The following is a 19365-nucleotide window of genomic DNA, read 5'->3' on the forward strand; positions in this document are numbered from 1 at the left end:
AGGTGGAGCTGCCACAGAAAATTATCCTGGGGCCAGGCTGATGTCAGGGACTGGATACAGGAATCGTATCACTGCAACACTGAAAAGAAACTGTCTTGGCTATTTACTAGCAAAAAGAACCCACAGGGCTAATGCTTAATTCTAAAGGCCGAAGGACTACTTTCTCTTACATTGTCCACCTCAGGAATTAAGCCCCACGTGGCACCCCTGTCCATAGACTGAGGAGGGTGGTTCCCTAATCTCTGAATATTACTGGGCACCTACCCTTCCAGTTTTTAAGTGCCAGGCTAAAACATTTCAATCTAATCAATCTATCACCAACTGTTCGGTTATTTAAATTGTTTTAATTGATTTTAGATTTTGTCTTACTGTTATTATTACATGTTGTAAGCCACCCCAAAATGGCAGGTTCAATAGTGGTGATCTATAAATATGATCTATCAATCAATAAGCTTCAACTGAAGCTTCATCCAAAATCAGATCCCAGTAGCACCTTTAAGACCAACAAAGATTTCTTCAAGGCGTGAGCTTTCAAGTGCAAGCACTCTTCCTGAGAGAGAGCTCTGGGAGCACCCAGCATATTTCACATAGAGGAGTGGGGAATCAAGCCTGGTTCTCCAGATTAGAGGCCTCCACTCTTAACCACACCACCATGGTGGCTCCCAGAATGGAGGCAAACATCCTCGATCCCACCCTGAATTCCTCCCAGTTGCTTACTGTGTGGTTCAGAAATTAGTGCCAAGATGACATTCCCCATGTCTTCCACTTGAGATACACCAAAACGCTGTGCTGAACTATTCCGGTTAAGATTCAGATCTGAGCACTGGTGTTAAGTGAAGTGTCTTAAAGCAACATTTCACCGTCAAATACAAGTATTACATTTCAGAACTCATCATAAAATAAAGTCACTCTCCTGATCCATAGTAGTATTATCCTATGGACAGAGTCCATATTTGCTAAGGTTGCCAGCTCTGGCTTGGGAAATCCCTGGCGATCTGAGTATGGAGCCTAAGGAAAGCAGAACTGGGGGAGAATCAATGGGGATATGATTCCATGGAATCCACCGTCCAAAGCTGCCATTTGCTCCAAGGGAACTGATTTTTGTTACTTGATGATTAGTTGTAAATCTGGAGGATCTCCAGGCACCAACTGGAAATTGGCAACCCTCGTTGTCCTCCTAGGCAATAAAGCATGTTCCCATACAGAGTAACTGACAAAAATAAAAGCATGCAAGAGAAATATTTGTCAGTTTGGCTAAATTTAGACATGGCTTTGGATTCAAGGGAAGTTCCCAATGATTTCCCAATGCAAAACTACCCTTAGCTATCACTGTGAAATCGTTTGCATTGGAAAATACATCCCAAAAAAGTCCATGCCAGCAGTAATAAATGTCATAGGAGTGTGCTTTATTGATGCCCCATAGCCAACTAGAGTTCCTACCAAACAGAGGAAGCATTTTCTGGTTAGCACTCTGAGCTGGTCTAAAGGCTAGGTGTCTAAGACTGGTGGTGCCTCTGGAGGACCCGCCCTTCAAAAGAGGGGGAAGCTGAGTCTGTCTTTGCCCCCAAAGCAGAATCCCCACCTCAATGCCAAGGAAACAAGGGGTGGTGGTGTCTATTTCTATGCTTGCTGGAAGGGCCTGACAGGGGTTCATCTTCTGCCCTGATAAGAGACTCACTGGCTCCATGGATTACCCTCCTCAGAATCAGACACTGTGTTAATTCATCTCTCTCTCTTTTAGAATAGCCTTCCTTTAACTTTGCATAATTAATATAGTCTGCCAACTATGCTACCTTAGCCTGGTATCACTAAGATGTCCTTAACATACTGTGTACTTGAAAAAAGAATCTTGCAAGTCTACAATGGTAGTGTAGCAAAAGTTTTATTTTTAATTACTATATGAGTTGAAACCAAAGTCAAACGTGATCGAAGGCAGAGCCCAAGACTCGTAGGTTACCTGGAAACCTCACATGAATGCTCATTCAAGCCATTATTCTCTCAGTTCATTGGATGATGCAGAAAAGGAACATGGTAGAGTCGCAGGAAGACTCTACCACTTCAGAGTGTAAATGGAGAATTGTATTTGAGTGCTCCCTTTACATAAATACTCTATATGAAAAATGAGCACTTCAGGGAGTCCTAGCTTTCCCTGCTTGGAAGACTAACTGTCCAGATGCAATAAATCTGTACCACGGAACAGCAAGGGTTAAAAGAACCAACAACAGTATAAGCTCCAGTTCCGTTTAAGAATCGCCTTCTAAGAGCATAATTTTACTTCCATTATCTTAGCAATCTTATATGCAAAATCCTCCTTCCTTTGCCTGCATCCTTATGTACTATAGTTCCAGAAGGGCTGCTGAACCAAAACACTTTTGAATGGGACTTTCCAAATGCATTTTACATAAAGATGGGGATCAATGCATTAACTTGCATGAGCGTCAAGAAACTATTCTAACTTCAAGAGCGCTCATAATTGGAGGTAAAACAGCTTCTGCATATCTGATCTCTGGGGGGGGAGGGGAACATGTCCGCTGATTTACGACTGCAAGCTTGATTGGCTCCACCCTCAGGGCATTTGCAACAGTGAACTTGCTGAGCGAGCTTTGCAGGTGGAAAGCAGCAGTGACTCTGATCGTACAGGGAATGCAGGCAGGCCCTAAAATGCACATGTATTTACAGCTCAGTTGGGTTGCGCAAATCCCCAGATCCCCAGTCCATTTGTTAACAAATGGCACATGAACCTGAGAGGATAGGCTCAAATCAACAAGCGTTGAAGAGCTGGGAAGATTATTTTTTAAAAGTCAGCCTTGCCACCAGTGCATATAACACGGCGTCGAACAGCATAGTACACCATAAGGGGAGAAGGTAACACTTCATGGGATGAAGCAAGCATTCCAGGGGGATCAAATGAACCCAGGCTAGGAGTGTAGTAGGGGAAGACAATCGCTTGAAGAAGTTGGGACATGTAGAGGATTGTCTTTGTAGATGACAAAGCAAAATAGAACTTTTGGCACTTAATTAGTCCTCTCCCCCCCCCCATTTAAAAAAATAAAACCCTAAGCACAGCACTGTCCAGTATTAAAGGTATCGCTAGCAGAGAACCTGGCCAACCTTTTCCTATTTCCCCATTCAAAATAATCTCTGCTACTTTTCCATCACAGCTTCTCTTCCCAGGCGGTAGAAAAACTGAAGAGGGGGATTCTACATGGGAGACAGCCTGAAGAGGGAAGGGTCCAGTCAGCTCTCCCCTCACTGCTCCTGATCACAGCTAGTGGGTATTTAAAAACTCAGCTGGGATTCTGGGTGGTTTGTGTTTTTATTTATTTATTTTTAAACATAAATATCTACCAGACAGCACTTGTTTTTGCCCTGGTATGGCACTTTTTACATCTTGCTTTCAAGACTAACAGAAGAAGAATGTGCAAGCCAAAAAAGATGAACTACCCATGGGAGGAAGTGTGAAGAGTTAAACATGCTCACACTTAACAGTTTACATATGGAGAGTCACAGAGTAGTTGAGCAGTGGAATCAGCTGCCTAAGAAGGTGGTGAGCTACTCCCTCACTAGCAGTCTTTAAGCACTGGCCGGACAGATATTTTTCATGGATGCTTTATGCTGATCCTACATTGAGCACAGCGTTGGACTACATGGCTTGTATGGCCCCTCATAACGCTATGATTCTATATTTCTACACAGCCAGGAATACAAGTACACTTGCGTGATACATTATGGCTTTGAAAGTTTATGGAAGCCGACTGTTTATGCAGTTTTAAAATGGTTTTATTAGTTGGGTTGCACGTGCTTTCCTGTTTTGTATGGATTACCTACACAGGTTGTTAACAGGTCTGTTGAAAGGTGACCTATGAATATTTTAAATGGATATATGGTAGTAGCTAGATCTGCACTGATAGCCACCAAGAAACATGTAAAGAGATTTAGTTGTTCTTAATAAGCATCTGAGCAAGTAGGTCCTTGCCACTATAAAACATGCCACAATACATTTTGCTAAGCCATAAAAGCTGCCACAAGAATCTGCTTCTGCTACAACTGAAATGGCTCGTCTTCTAGAATTTATCCATAATCGGTTACAGCCTACTTGAGGGCAATAGTTTTCATAAATCAAACTTCCTTCCTTCCTTCCTTCCTTCCTTCCGGATGAACACCAGCCATTAAGGCTGCCAAGATCCAAGTGGGGCTCAGAGATCTCCAGCTTTTACAATTGATCTCTGAACTACAGAAATAAGTTCACCTGGAGAAAATGGCTCCTTTGGAGGGTGGACTGTACAGCACTTTACTCTGCTCAGATCCGTCCCTTTCCCAATGCCTCCCTCCCTAGGCACCACGCCCCATGCCTCCAAGTATTTCCCAACCCAAAAGCCAGCTTCTGTAGCAGCCATATAAAAGAAAATTGTAGCTTGATCTAAATTAAATTAAAGTACTGGTCTCATATCCATTATGATCAACAAGTAGATGCCATAATCTAGCTAAAATTGATATTTCATCTTCCGTCCGCATAAAAGGCCAACCATGAGTGCCAAAACTTCAGTCAAATATAGCAATGATTGATCTAGAAAGTCAACAGAAGATTGAACAGCACAGTTCTAGCCACAATTTTACTGGCTCTTCCCAAGCTCCTAGAGACCCAAGATAACCTGGGTACCAACTCAGTATAGCAAAACATAAACCACACCAGACAAGATACAAACATGCAACATTTTGAACTAAAGCATATTTCTCTATCCATTGTTTTGGGAAAGAGCAGGTGATTATAGTTCTTATTCTGAAGACAGACCATTTATTAACTCTTGGTTTTGCTTTTAAAGGATACGTTCTGCCATGGCTTTAGCCTCCAACTTGTCAATTTCGGATGAGTCCGGACAACATTTCTTGAATTCTTTTCGTAGATCAAAAAATGAGTAGAAACATTCAGGCAACAAGATATTCTGCAAGAGACCAAGTTACTTCTGGTCAGCCAAGACAGCATCCATCTGTATTCCCTCACCCCTGTTTTCACACAGCCTCAACAGTTAGGCTCAGCTAACATTACAACAAGCCCTTTTGCAATCTACTCATCAGCCACTTAAACATTGTTAAGTCTGTCCCTTGTGAATACTTAAAGATGAAAGTGCAAGCTGTTGTAGATTATAAAACCACAGCTAGTGGTTACACTACAACGGGAACACCCTTTACTCCTACATACTCATTCCAACCATCCATTAAGGCAAAGGAAAACCGAAAAGGGGGCCAGTTTTGTAAAAGGCATATTCCCCCAGGAGCAGGTGCAGATGGCCCAATAAAGTTATAGTTCTGGTCTCTAGAAATGCAGCTTATTCAATACCATAATCAGCCTATTCCCTTTCTTTAGTATGAAAAACACTCATATAAGTGCAATCCTGAGCAAGATTACATCATTCTGCCTTCAGTGACTGCACCATATATAACCTATACATAGTAAGCTTCTAATTCAGACCTCCTCAGTGACAAAGGAGTTCAAAGCCATATGCAAATCCATTTTTTTTCAGGGGGCCCAGACAAAATAAAATGAATATTTCTTAATAGGGACAGAACAACGGAGAGACTCAAGTACCTCATGATGCAATGGTGCAACTCCCCAGATTACTCATAGAAGTTGTGAACAGGTTATGCAGCTCATCTCCCCCCAAAACATCAGTAAAATCCTTCTTGCACTATAACTCTGTACAGTTTTAAAGCCTCGGCTCTTAAATTTAACTTTAGAATGCCATGCTTTCAATTAATCAGATGAACTCCATAAAGTTTTTGAAAAAGAATACACCAAAGGGCATGGTTTAGAACAATATCTCCTAACCCTCACATTTAATTTTAAAAACTTTGCGCATTTGATCCCTATAGCGCAGTTCACTTTAGGCAAGCCCTATAAGTGGGGATGGGGGGGGGGGAGAACAGGAATGGGGAGAAGGAAACAAATGAGTCATATTTTCGTGGCAGATCAATTTCTGCACGCTGTATAGGCATCTGCTACCAGCTATTTTAGAAGTTCAGAATGTATGCATTTCTAGAAAAGATTGGTCTGTTGAGGGTAGAATGTAGCTGGGGTTGATATAACAAGTGTAATTGTATGGCCAGCATCACACTATATTTATTCAACCTTGTCCTGAGAATAAAATCCAATGTTGAAATATCACTGGTGGATGATTAGTAGTAACTGTAGTTGGAAACAAGAGCTCTTTGAAAGAGCATGCAAGAAGGATCAATTTATTCATAACGAATGCATATATTGGGAATACCAGGCTAATTATTGTTGCTAAACCTCTACAAAGTTAGAATGTAACTAGAGGCTTCTTACTGGGGATTATAGGACTTGACTATATCTAGACTACAAAAGAAGGAGTACAAGAACAGAGGAAAGCTGGTTGTGAAAAGTTAAACTTTTAGGAATTTTTAAAAGTTTTTATCCTGCAGAATAAAATGTCTGTTTTGACCAGGCAAGTGTGACCTTGGATTCCAGTTTCTCAACAGCAGTATGTATGTTTTCTTCAGTAGCACACACATGGAAGGAGCTATTCAAAAATGTATGCGGACGAATTAATTGTATTGTATTATCTGCTTAGCAGCTTTGTGAGAAGTGGTACACACCCACTAGGGGCACAGAATTTCTTCTCATATGAAGGGAAAGGAAGCTGACCAAACCAGAGAGAATAGGGTTGTTTTGCCTGGTTCAAACTATTTTATAAAGCAATACGCAAGTCCCTGTCAGATTCAAAATGTGCCCATATTTTATAGTTAATATTACATTCACTGCAAGAAACATTTGTGAAAAGACCTACTATTCATCAACACTTATTCAAAGTCAATAACACTGAATGGTAGCAGTTCAAACAATGAATGGTTAAGCTCAACTGTTTCCTACACTTTGTATTGGAAGGCTGCATTGAGATCACATCCTTACAACCATGCAAGGCTTGCACAAATTCAATAGTGCTCACCTAAGTGATGGTTCCTCTTTAAGATGTGCAGGAAGGCGCTATTTTAACAGAAACGGTACCACAAACATTACTTAAAACGCTGTAAAATTCAGCTTTCTCCCATTGCTGCCTGTAAAGTCAGGGAGTAGCTTGCAAAGTGACCAGTATGTAGCTTGGAGAGGGGGTGGTCTATGCTAGAGAATATGAGACCTGCTGTGCCTTCTATATATGTTCTTTGATAGGGTGTTGCTCTTTTGAATAAAAATGACAAGAAAGGCCAGGAGGTTGCATACAATGCAAATATACAAAACTATATTGCTGGTTACAAGATACACTCTTCCCTACATCCGAGCCATGTCAGGGCAAGTCCCCAGGCTCCTGTTATGAATCTGGACAAGGAGCAATTCATGAGTACTTTAGCTTCTAAGCAAAAAGACTTATCCTTAAAATGAAGCCAGCGATAACCCGCTCAATCAGGAGTGGTAAGTCGAAATCAAGGAATTACATCCCCCTTACCTTTTTGGAAGCTTCAGGGTGTAGAACCTGCCGGATATGAAGCTGCCCATCCGTGCAGAGACAAAATGAGGTACCCACACCAATATTTAGCTCATTGCTCACAGACTGGTTAAACTAGAAGTGACAAGATGGAGAAAAAGCCACTTACAATATGGATACACACGTTCCCGTACTATATACGGTATTATTTCATTCCTCTTTCCAATGAAAGGCATTTACTTGCCAAGGTAAGAAGACTTGTGCCACAGGAAGCTTAGGCCCGTGGCATGTTGCTTTCAGTGACCATTTATGCACTGGAGGTTTCATGCCGGGCTGCAGGCTGGAGTTTTAATCGTGGCAGGTTGCCCCACCTCTTCCTGCACCCACACGGGGGAGCATGTAGCCTGGTACACCTCATCCGCCCCCGATTTGTGCTCCTGCATGGGGGCTGGGACACTGAAGTTCCCAGTGCATAAACAGTCAGTGTGGCCAAAGTACATCTGACAATTTGACAACAAACGAGGCTCGTTCTGGCCTGCTTTAAAGGGTTGTTGCAAGACTTGCTTTCATTTTAAGCATTTTATATAAGCATGCAGAAGTTACTGTTAAAACACTATTAAGCATGTCTCCAGGAGAGGCGGGTAACATTCCTGGAAGACCAGCCCCTATAAACGAATGTGATTGCCACTATCTTTACAGATCACAGCTGAAGGATTATAGCTATTTCACCACACCATTATAGTTATTTCATTTATACCCCACTTTTCTCCACAATGGGGACCCCAAAGCAGCTTAGAAAGTTGTCATCTCCTTCTCCACTTTACTTTCACAACAGCTACCCTGTATAATCACAATGCAAAGGATAGGCAGTGTGTGTGTGACTGGCCCAAGGTCACCCGGAAAGCTTCCATGTCCAAGTAAGGATTCGAACCCGGATCTCCCAGACAGCAGTACAACACGCAAACCCAAACACCACTCTGGGATGTACTGGAGTACCATGAAAAGTACAAGATGCTCCTAATGTAGCAGACCAATGTCATGGTTGTGCCAACATTAAAGGTATCCCCTGTGCAAGCACCGAGTCATGTCTGACCCTTGGGGTGACACCCTCTAGCGTTTTCATGGCAGACTCAATACGGGGTGGTTTGCCAGTGCCTTCCCCAGTCATTACCGTTTACCCCCCAGCAAGCTGGGTACTCATTTTACCGACCTCGGAAGGATGGAAGGCTGAGTCAACCTTGAGCCGGCTGCTGGGATCGAACTCCCAGCCTCATGGACAGAGCTTTCAGACTGCAAGTATGCTGCCTTACCACTCTGTGCCATAAGGTGCCAACATTATTCTACACTTAAATTACCTTTAGTCTACACTTTCTTCCATAATTCACTACAGAACAACAATTTTTAAATTCTCATAGGGGGAAAAAACACAGGACAGTAATTATGTTTTATGGCCTATTAATTTTAGTTGCCATTTAACAATAAAACCAGCTGGTTTGGAATTAAGGGAGATTCAGAGCCCCTGGGACAAGCCCATGTTCCACCTTCCCTGTCTACCTGTGCTTATCTGGAAGTCCATCCCTCTAAGTTCACCAAGGCGTACTTCCATGTAAACCAGCACAGGCTGGGCCTGCATATCTCTAGGATCAGCAACAATAATCACAATGCAATCTTAATGTGGTTCACATGCTTCATGAAGAAGGCGGCCCAGAGACTCTCCTCTCAAAGTTAAGCACATGTGGGCCTTAGAAGTGGAACAGATTGTCTCCTCCCAATGTGCTGGATGACTCACCTCGCCCTCCCACAACAAACCCAGCCCATTCCCAGAGAGAAATAACATCTCAGGTCTCATGTCAGCTTAGAGCTAGGCTAGAAACAAGGGTGCAGGGGGAGCGATAATCAATCAGGAGGGGGGCATTTACCTGTCTCAGAGCCTGCTCCAGCTGTGGAGCCAACATCAGGCCATCCAACATAATATGGGTTTCTTCTTGGCATTCTTCCGTCAGCTCCAAAAGATCAGGTTTGATCAGCACTTCATGGAGGTTTCCCACCTCCAGGAATAAAAAGGGGAGAAGAGACAAGAGATCAGCTTTTTCCCCCATCTCCTCTGTCAACTGGCCTCAAGAAACCAGGCCAGAACGTGAACATCAGCCAACACAGATTCAGGTGGACAGCTGGGTTGGACGAAACACCAGAACAAAGCTTGGGTCCAACAGCACCTTGAAAAATGATAAAGTTCCACTCAAGGGTTAAACCTTTGTGTTTATGTATTTTACCTGAAGAAGTAAGCCTGCCCATGATAGACTGCACATTGAGTGGAACTCTGTTGGTCTTAAGGGTGCCACTAGACTCAAAATTTGTTCTTCAGTCAGCCCAAGCTGCCAGAACAGTTGACTCTGGGAGACCCAGTCTCTAAATTAAGTATGCTTAAGATATGTTTTCTTCTTTCCTACAGTGTAGAGCTATGCTTGTTTACCCAGAGAGAAGCTCCATTGTGTTCAATAGGCCTTCCTCCCAAGAAAGGAGGATTGTTGCCTTTGGTGTCACAAGGGCGCTTTAAAAAATTTAATCTTTCCAGCCCTTTGGTGAAACAGCAGGGTCAGAGGGGCCAAAAGTTGTGGAGTTTGCTGGCCCCCAGCCCTCCAGGGTCGTCAGAGGTTCACACCCCCCACCCCCACCCCCACCTAAGAAGTTTTTTCTCACCTCCCCCATTTGGGACAGGGAGGTAGGCTCCATCCAGGTCAGCCCACCAAGCCAGGTGTTCTCCAGGGCCCCAGAGCAAGCTCTCGGGTGGCCCTCCCTCCTACCTTCCCACCCCACCCCACCCGCAGTGGGCAAATACCTTCTTGTTGGCCAGCTCCACCACTTGCCACAGCAGCTGGATCAGCTCCCGCTCGTCGGAGCCCAGCCGCGCCCCGTTGGCCCCGGCCGTGGTCCCGAAGAGGACCACCAGGTAGTCGGGCGACGTCGTCATGCCGAGGCCGGAGAGCCAGGCGACCTTCCCCGCCGTCGGCCCGCAGGCCCCCCGCCCCCAAGCCCAAGCCCGCTCCCGCTCGCGTGCAGGCACCGTCCCCGCGCCCCAGCCCGCACCGCCCGCCACCCCAGCGCGCCTCGCTCCCCGGGCCCTGCTGCTCTGAGGAGGGAAGGCGCATGCCCCGGCTGGCCTTTTGAGGGGAGGGCGCTCTTGCCTGCCTGCCTGCCTGCCCCGGGTGCTGGCGGCGGCGGCGGCGGCTTAATTGCAAGGGGGAGCCAACGCCGGAGAGCCAGCAGGCAGGGCTACACCCCTGGCAGGCACGCAATGGCTGCGGGCGCGCCTCGCCGGGGCGGGGGCCCTACCTGCCCACTCCGCCCTCCCCACGTGGTGCAGGTGAGAGACACCTGGGCAGGCCGCCCATTGGCTGCTCCCAACAGGGACGTGGCAAGCGAGGGGAGCCGCCGGCGGGGCTGGGGCCAAGGCAGGAAGGGGGGGGGCGACAAAGTCCCCCGGCAGGGCTTTTCTGGGGCGGCCTCGACACGCAGGAGGCCGTCCCTTCCACGCGGGGCCCCTCTGGCCCCGGGAACGGCGAGTCCCGCTCGGCGCCCGTCGAGGGGACTTTGGTCTCCGCGAAAGCCTCGCCGCTCGCTAAGCCCCGCGGTCGGCGGCTGCGCGTCTGTTCCGCAGCGACTCGGGAGTAAGCCCCGGGAGCCCGACCCAGGGGCCGTCGCAGAGGGATCTCCCTGGTTGTCTGCAGCAGCACAGTTAGAGATGATCCACTAGAGTTCCCGGGGATCCGCTGCCACGGGCGCTTGGGAAAGCTCATGCTCCCGAACAGCCCGTTAGTCTCTTCGGTGTCTCGGGATCTGGCTTTCCCAGCCCTCGGGGGACCAAGGAAGGTGCGGGCTGGGGCTGAGAACAACGCCGGAGTCGGAACCGCGAGTCCCAGGTTCGAATTCCAGCTCTGCCGTGGCAACTGGCTGGGGGACCTGGGACCAGTTACGGGGGAGCTGCCGCGAAGAGATAGGGGAGGGACGAAGAAAGAGGAGCGCGGTTCCAACCGGATTTGAACAGGACAATCGAGAGACAGGGGCCGGGGGCTCCTGAGAGGGGATGCGAAAACCAGCCGCTCATGGGATCGGGCGCCTGGAAGCTGCGTGCGAAGACCCGTCGAGTCGCAGCCGCTTTAGGGCGAGGGGCTTCCGAGGGAAGAGAGCGGCGGAGGGGGTGGTCTGTCGTGGCTTCCTCGTGCCCTCCCGTCTAAGAACGGGCCCTGCTTAGCTCCCCAGCTCTGTCGAGAGAGCCCCCAGGCAACGGAAGGGAGAAAGAGCGGAGAGACCGGAGCCTGGCGGCGACCTTTCAGGCAGCGCGGGCAGCTCGACGGTGGTGAAACCGAGCTGACCAAAAAGCCCTCGTCGACTTCCCTTCGCTTCCTTCCAAGGGACGGCAGCCTCCCGCGCACGTTAATGGCGCCAGGCGGACGAAGCAGCATGATATGGGCCGCTCCAAGGCCGCCCCCATTTAGGGGCTCGCGAAGTCGTTTTGAGGCCCTTCCGCAGCCACCTGGGTGGAAGAGCGTGCTGCTAGGGGACCTTGACCGACAGGCCGGTCGCGGGACGCCCTGGGCCCAAAGGCCTGAGGAGGCCGACTGAGAGCAGCCCGCGGGCGATCCTGAACATCTTTTCTCGAAAGGGCCTCGCACGCTTACCCGCACTAAACCCTGCTTAATTCATGGGACTGAGACCCCGCGCACATTTCTCAGGAGCGGGATTTACCTCCGCGTAAAGTACATTCCTCACCATCCGATGCGTTTAAAAGTAAAGCCCCTCCCCCCTTTATTTAACTTCACAATTAGCCTGGGTAGGATCAGCTTTGAATGGACAAGGGGAGGCAGGGTGGGTGGGGGAGGGGGGCTTTACTGCCCCTTGGCAGAATATATTAAAACCAAGAGTCCAGGAGCACCTTGAAGACCAACAAAGATTTATTCAAGGCGTGAGCTTTCGAGTGCAAGCTCTCTTCCTCAGACTGAACTCCCTACACGACCGTGGGAAGATGTAGGGAGTTCTTAAGAGTGCTTGCACTCGAAAGCTCACGCCTTGAATAAAGCTTTGCTGGTCTTCAAGGTGCTCCTGGACTCTGATTTTATTGTGCAAATTCAGACAACACGGCGACCCATGTGAATCTTTGGCTGAGAGAGAGAGAAGCACCCTCGGGGCTCCTCTTTGCTGGCCCGGGCGCGTCCCTTCACCCATTTCGCCCGCGCATGAGCTCAGCCGCCGTGCCGAGGAAAGAGCGCGCGCAGAGCCCGGCTGCCAGGTCGCAGCGTCCTCGCACGGCGCTCCGCGGCTCGTCGGACCGGTCGGTCAGGTTTCGGCTCAGGCGCCAGGCGGGAGGCGGAGCGGAGAAGAGAAAGAACTGCGGGGCGGGGCTTGGCCGCGGAGCCACGCCTGGAGAATTGGCAGCTCGATGGCTGCCAGTCACAGAGGCCACCGGCGGCGCCCTCGGTTAGCGTTCAGCGGGTCTCGATTCCAAGCTCTTGTTATTAATTATTATTATTATATTCCCCCCGCCTGGGCTCTGGGAGGTTCACGGCAATAGAGCCATATGCACAGTACAATACAACACGGTGAGAAAAATGCAAGAAAGTACTGTGCTAAAACACAGGCGGCTCGGTCTCAGTGGCTGGGCCCCGTAACCACGTGCTCCTGGACTTGGCCTCGTTGCTCACAGGGATCGATCGTTGCGAGAGAGCAAGGGAAAAATTCGCGGATGGGAGCCCCATCCGTGCACTTGTTGAAGGCGGCTGTAGCCTTCGAAAGATGATGCGGTCAGAATTATGGGGATCTTTAGATGTCAGGACTACCCTTTAAGAAGTGTACTACCTGTGTAAATGGATCCAGGTGGGTGGCCGTGTTGCTCTGAAGCAGCAGAACAATGTTTGAGTCCAGGGGCACCTTTCAGACCAACAACGTTTTATTCAAGGTGTAAGCTTTTGCGTGCCTGCGCATTTCTTCAAATCTCTCCCGGCATCTGAAGGGGTGTGTCTGCACACCAAAGCTTCTACCGTGAATAGAACTTTGTTGGTCTTCAAGGTGGACTTGGCTTCAAACGTTGTCCTACCCTGTGTGAAGGTGCTACTGCCTTGCCTCGATCCTAAATTTTTTCACAGGTCTAAAACATGTGTGAAGGGGATTTTTATATATTATTTTGTTACATTTTGCTACTGTTTAGCTCTTCTAGCCTGGGAACAAGGACTTCACATGAACCTTGCCTTCTGTGAACCTTGAAACCCCCCCCCCTTTTTTTTTTTAAACCTTGTCGAAAATAATATCGTACGACCTGGAGCTAGAGCCTGACCCTGTGCAGGATTAAGTGCGGCGAGACACGCCTGGCTGTGCATAGGGTGAGGTTGTCGCTTTCTGCTGGGAGCCCCAGACGTTTTTGGCAAGAAATCCCTTCTGCTGGCAGCGCATCCAGGCTTCAGAGAGGACAGTTGTGGCGCTTTAAGGATTAAGAACAACGCTTTCACCAGCCACACAAGCCCACCCTTTGCCTGACGCAGGAAGCCGATTTCGGCTCACCAAACTGCATATGCCACAATAAAGTGCCGCCACACTCTTTTATGACAAGCCCAGAGGACTAGCCAGGGTAGTCCGCTGTAGCAAAAATAAGGTGGAATTAAGATGACTTCATGTCAAGCTAAGTGCCAAAACGTGTTAATCGACGACTTTTAAGCAAAAGTCCTGTCCCTTTAATAGAGGCTTAACAGGACAGTAGTTTCCAGGTGGTCTTTACCTCGATCATCAGAAGCTTCACCTGGCCGTGTCCACGTCTTAAACCTCCATTTAAAAGGACAGAGCCTTTTCTCCAGGCCTGTGGGCACCCTCAGTGGACTTCCGAGCGCCTCAACGAGACTCCGCTCCCCCGTAAGCCCAAGGGCGGTAAAGAAGCACATTGGTCCCTTGCACAGGAAACATGGCGCGTAAAATGATCGCTTCGCCGCGATGGGCCTTGGAAAGCGATTCGATCCTGAAACTCTGGGTGGGAAGTCCGGCGCCACTGGACTTGAACCTGCCTGCTTTCGGGCAGAACGAAATTTAGAGTCCGGCAGCAGTTCTAAGACCAACCCAGTTTTATTCAAGGTATGAACTTTCGTGCGCGTGCACACGGAAGCTCATCCCTTGAATAAAACTGGGTTGGCCTTAAAGCTGCCGCCGGACTCTAAATTCGTCTTTCTCTTTCTTTGCTTCTCCTACCAGTGAAAGAGGTGGGGAAATCACGCATGCGCAGCCCTCTGTGACTCCGGAAATACTTACGTTTTCAGGGGAAGTGCTTCCGCCGAGGGAAGATGGCGGCGGACACAACAACAGAGCTTCTGTTTTTAGACACTTTCAAGCATCAAAGCACGGAGGTAACGAGGCCCGCCAGGGCTCATTTCTCCCCTTCGTCCGGTGTTTAGGAGGGGCGGGATAACGGGGTGACGGCCCTGCTGTTCCTCGGCTGCGGCGTCTGGTCCCTGCCGGAGTCAGAATCCCGGGGCGGAGCCAAGCTCATTCCCTCTTTATTCATACAGAAATGGTTGAGTGACCCTTAGGAAGCAGTGATTGTGTTGGGGGTTAGGTGCCGCGCACGTAACTCACGCCCATGGCTAACTGCGGCAGGGAGCATATTTCACATCTCTTAGTGCTCCACTTCGGCCGGCAGTGTTTTGAGTGCTCGGTGTGAATATGTTTGGGATAATGAGTGTGCTGTGGTGATCTGTTATAGCTGTAATCAATAGAAAAGTAAGCAGCACAAGCGAACCACCCGAAGGACAAGGTAGAAGTTTGGGGAGGGGGCTCTTCAGTGTGGAGGGAAAAATGAATTTTCTAGAACAATAGGAAAAACAGCAAAAAGTGAAATAATTTAAATGAGGACTAAGTGTGCAGTAAAAAGTGTGGAATGTTGAGAGTAGCTAAATCAGTACCAAAAGTAGATGGGGAGTTGGCCTGTTCAAATGCTTTAGAGTTTGTAAAATTGCAAAAAAGATTTAAGTATGTATGTGATTTTCAAATTGTGCACCCCAACACAGTTTCTTATGTGCCCTCAGTTATGAATTAGAACTGTCATTGCAATTCATATTTGCAACTCTAATTCTTGGTGTCCATGCTGTACCATGCGTTGTCAGGGGTCCATTATATCTAAAGATGAGAAAAAATAGACTCTCTGTTCTGGTCTTGAATTCTCACTATAGGACATAATGGGCCATTACTTTCATGGGTCAGGATTTATGATCAGAACAGAGAGTCTATTGTTTCCTCAATATTGGATATGATAGAGGTAGGATTGGACCCCCTGGTCTAGAATTGGACCCCCTGGTCTTCTTGAAACTTGGGGGGTGGGGGAGTCAGAGAAGAGGCTCCTGAAGCAATACAAAGCTTGGAGCCCCTTAGATCACCTCCCCTGGAGAAAATGGATACTGCATGCCAGAGCTGCAGGGGACAGCTGTGGCTAGCTGCACAAGCAAAGGCAGGAAACACAGAGTGGAAAAGCTATGGCAGTTCCCACCTGTCTGTTTTCCTTTAAACGGCTATCCCAAGTGGCGAAGTGTGCTTCAGCCCGCTTCAGCTCTGTTTTTCTATGGGATTTTTGCTTGGGACCGTATTCGGCTGATGTGTCTCCAAACTTGCCCTGCTTCGGAGATTTTTTGGCTAAAGTGTTCTGAAACGAACATGTCTAGCCAGGATAGTTATGTGGTTTAGACCAAGGGATGAACTAATGAGCTCTCCAGATCATTGGAGAGACATGGTATGTGCCACAATATGTAGAATTATTGTCTGTATTTAGAAACAAAAGCATATATACCCATTAAAATATATACATACATTTAAATGTGTTTGTTTTCCATAGAGAGGTGAGCCTGTGGATTCCAGATGACTTTTGTTATGCATATTTCTATGAATTTCTCAGTTCACAAAACCATGCAAGCATGACTGGCTGAATGCTTTGGTTGTTTACACTGTATTATACTTTTTGACCTTTATCTTTGAAAACACTTTTATACACAACAGACTTAGAACATATGAAAAGGTCCTTTGGTTGATACACATATTTAGATGCATATAAGGAAAGTTTTGCTAGGTGGATTACAGTATTCTCATACTGGAGAAGGCCAGATAAAAGATGCTTTGTGGTTGTTAAAGTAAGAGTTCTTCAAAGCAAACAATTCTTGCATTCCTTTCAGAACAGTAATACCTAAGACTATTAGTTCCTTTCTTTAAAAAAGAAAATGAGTCTTTAGTTTTGTGTGTACAAGGGCATTAGGTGAATGTAAGCACTATGCAGGTTGTTTTTATAACAGCAGTAGTGAAGCTGGTCCTTAATGTTTTCATATACAGTGCAAATATATTGTGCATCACCAGCCAAGCTGGAAATTGGGACTCAGGAGGTCCTTTTGCTTGAACTTGTATTGTGCAAGCTTTCTTATGCACAATTTGAGAATGGCTTTGGAAAGATATTCTGCCACCTTCTTGGTAGCAAGACTTACCTATATTGTGCCATGTCTCAAATAAGTAACTGTCAGATCTTTAACATCTTGATACTGGATCAGTGTGCTCCTGTTAAATGTGCATAGCTTTCATTTGCTGTTGTTTGCATAAGATTCAGCTAGCCAAAGAATTTTTAAAGCTATCATTAAGATTTCAATTTATGTTAAAAAGAGAGGGCTTTTAAAAAGTTTAGGTTTAGTTTTGTATTTTGCCCCAACTAAGTATCCTCTGTGTCTAAATGCAGTGGGAGAGTGCTGCAACTTGCTGTATTGATCAACCACTTTTACAACTAGGAAAAAGTTTGTGGTATTTGACCTTAACCTGCTTTTCCCATCTGTTTCATCATATAATTTTTTACTAAATGTTCCCTTTAAAATATTATCCCAAGAACATTTACTTATAAGCAAATCTATGCAATCAAATGCATTTTTCATGTTTAGTTGTGTTTTCTCAAAGTTAAACATGTGCATTTCTTTCAGTATTTCCTCAAGTAGCCTTTTTTCTGTACCAAGCTTTAAAAACACCTCCTGAAAAAGAAGTGATCAAAATAGTGACTACATACAGATTTTACAATAAGCTGTAACTGAACTGTGGTTAGGCATGAACAAGACTTTTATCACTATGGTTTTATGGCTCCCTGTTTTCAGTCTCCTTTTATGTGCTGAGCTTGATACAAAACTCCAGACAGCTCACTGTGATGTCCAGATGCAGATAATATGGTGAAACTGGTATCAGTTACAGTTTTATGGAAGTTGGGTTAAAATATTTTAAATAGATGAATAGAGTCCTTGTTTGTGTGAAGTAAACAACCTCCTAGTCCATGGAGCTGAATGTGTTTAAATGTTATGGTGAATTGGAGTGTGATCAAGCTGTAAAGTTTTGCACATGTGAAGGGTAGTGGGAGGAATGTAGGGCTTCTATGAGCACAGCAACAAGCTGTGTTCAAGCCTGTAGTAAAATTGCAGCTTGTTATGATATCTGAGCACAATTGGTGGCTGAGGTTTGGCAGAACCTGAATCCAAAGAACTGTACAGCTAGTTTCACTTGCGCACGAGGGGACTTTGTATTTATGTTTTTTCAAATAAACTTCTTTTTCTCATATCACAAGATATTCATAGGCAGTTACTGATATGTTATTAGGGCTTTCTGCTCATAGGAAAAAAAAACAATATAAATGAGTTTAGGTTATGCCTACAGTAATTCTTTGGATCCTGAGCACTACTGTGGCATGCCATCTCCGGGGTCCTTCAGAACCACTGATCTGGTAATTATTGCTCTTTTAAGCCAGCTTTCCAGTAAGGTTTTATATTTTTAATTTGCTCTGTGATGTGGAATTCTGTCAGAATTCTCTTACTTCGTTTCTTTCATCTGCCAAAGCAATAAAGCAAATCTGTTCTGGTGTGGTTTATTCTGAGTAGCAATGCATTTTTAAAAAGTTGCTTTGGGTTGGAAGAAGGTTCACAAGATACAGCAAAGGCTGTGCAACCACAGCTTTAAGCAGAAACTCCATTTCATGATTATATTTTGATAATAGCAATTTCTATAGGCACAGTGCCCGTGAAGTGCACGTGAAGAATTTCCCATTATTGTCAATGAAGAAGGCAACTCTAGTGTGTCAAAAGGGCAGGCTGTTCCTTTCATTCAGCCACATAAAGTGGCCTACTTGTGTATTTTATTTATTTATTAGAATTAGAATATTAGATTTTTAGGCTTCCCCTCTCTGACAGCTGCCTCGGAACATTTCCTTATCTGTTTGTATGCACAAGGAGAAATTGAAAGCTTGACTGATGTGTAATTAATAGAATTATTAAAGTTTAATACAAATTGAGACAATTTTTTAGAAGACTAATGCTAAATTATATCATACCCTTCAATATCTGTATTGGAAGTCTAAGAAGTTAAGAATAGCCCTGCTGGATCAGACAAGTAATCCGTGTAGTCCAACATCCTGTTTCACCCAGTGGCCAGCCAGTCACCTTTGATGATCTACAAACAAGGCATAGGGGCCAAGTCCTTCCATAAAGTTGCTTTCTGGCACTGTTATTTAGAGGCTTGCTGCTTGTAAATATGGAGGTTCCCCATTAGCCATCAAGGGTCTAAATGCCCTTGATGGGTCTAAACACCATGAATTTGTCTAATCGCCTTTTAAATACATCTGTATTTGTGACCATCTCTTGAGTCCACTTGGCAGTGAATCACACTATTTGATTACTGGTTGTGTAATTAAGTAGTTTCTTTTGTCTGACCTGAATCTATTGCCCATCACCTTCATTGGGTGCCACTGAGTTCTAGCACTGTGAGAGAAGGAGAAGTTTCTCTGTCCATTTTCTCTAGTCCTTGCATAATCCCCTCCCCATGGCCTTGTGCATTACAAATGGCAAGCAATGTGGTATGGGTGGCGCTTCTTAGGAATAATGAGCAGATACAG

General features: G+C 46.1%; 2 protein-coding genes across 6 annotated transcripts in view; one reads left to right on the forward strand and one right to left on the reverse strand.

Annotated features, from left to right (window-relative positions):
- ESRP1 (epithelial splicing regulatory protein 1) overlaps positions 1–11038 on the reverse strand; it is a 35202-nt gene extending 24164 nt beyond the window's left edge. The window contains exons 1-5 of one of the 2 annotated variants that reach the window (XM_077351886.1): positions 10279–11038; positions 9359–9487; positions 7461–7574; positions 4829–4943; positions 718–816 (exon numbers count right to left, since the gene is read on the reverse strand). In XM_077351886.1, the coding sequence (XP_077208001.1) occupies positions 718–816; positions 4829–4943; positions 7461–7574; positions 9359–9487; positions 10279–10410 (589 nt within the window). In that variant the 5' untranslated portion in view covers positions 10411–11038. The remainder of the gene's footprint in view (positions 1–717; positions 817–4828; positions 4944–7460; positions 7575–9358; positions 9488–10278) is intronic. The other variant, XM_077351887.1, reaches the window with a different exon arrangement.
- Positions 11039–14692: 3654 nt separating this feature from the next.
- Positions 14693–19365, forward strand: part of VIRMA (vir like m6A methyltransferase associated) — a 38967-nt gene continuing 34294 nt past the window's right edge. For 3 of the 4 annotated variants that reach the window (XM_077351875.1, XM_077351876.1, XM_077351879.1), the window contains exon 1: positions 14735–14821. In XM_077351875.1, coding sequence (XP_077207990.1) covers positions 14759–14821 — 63 coding nt within the window. In that variant the 5' untranslated portion in view covers positions 14735–14758. Of the gene's footprint in view, positions 14822–19365 lie in introns of all 4 variants that reach the window. The other variant, XM_077351877.1, reaches the window with a different exon arrangement.

This window comes from Paroedura picta, chromosome 9 (assembly GCF_049243985.1).
Source record: "Paroedura picta isolate Pp20150507F chromosome 9, Ppicta_v3.0, whole genome shotgun sequence".
Classification (NCBI taxonomy): domain Eukaryota; kingdom Metazoa; phylum Chordata; class Lepidosauria; order Squamata; family Gekkonidae; genus Paroedura; species Paroedura picta.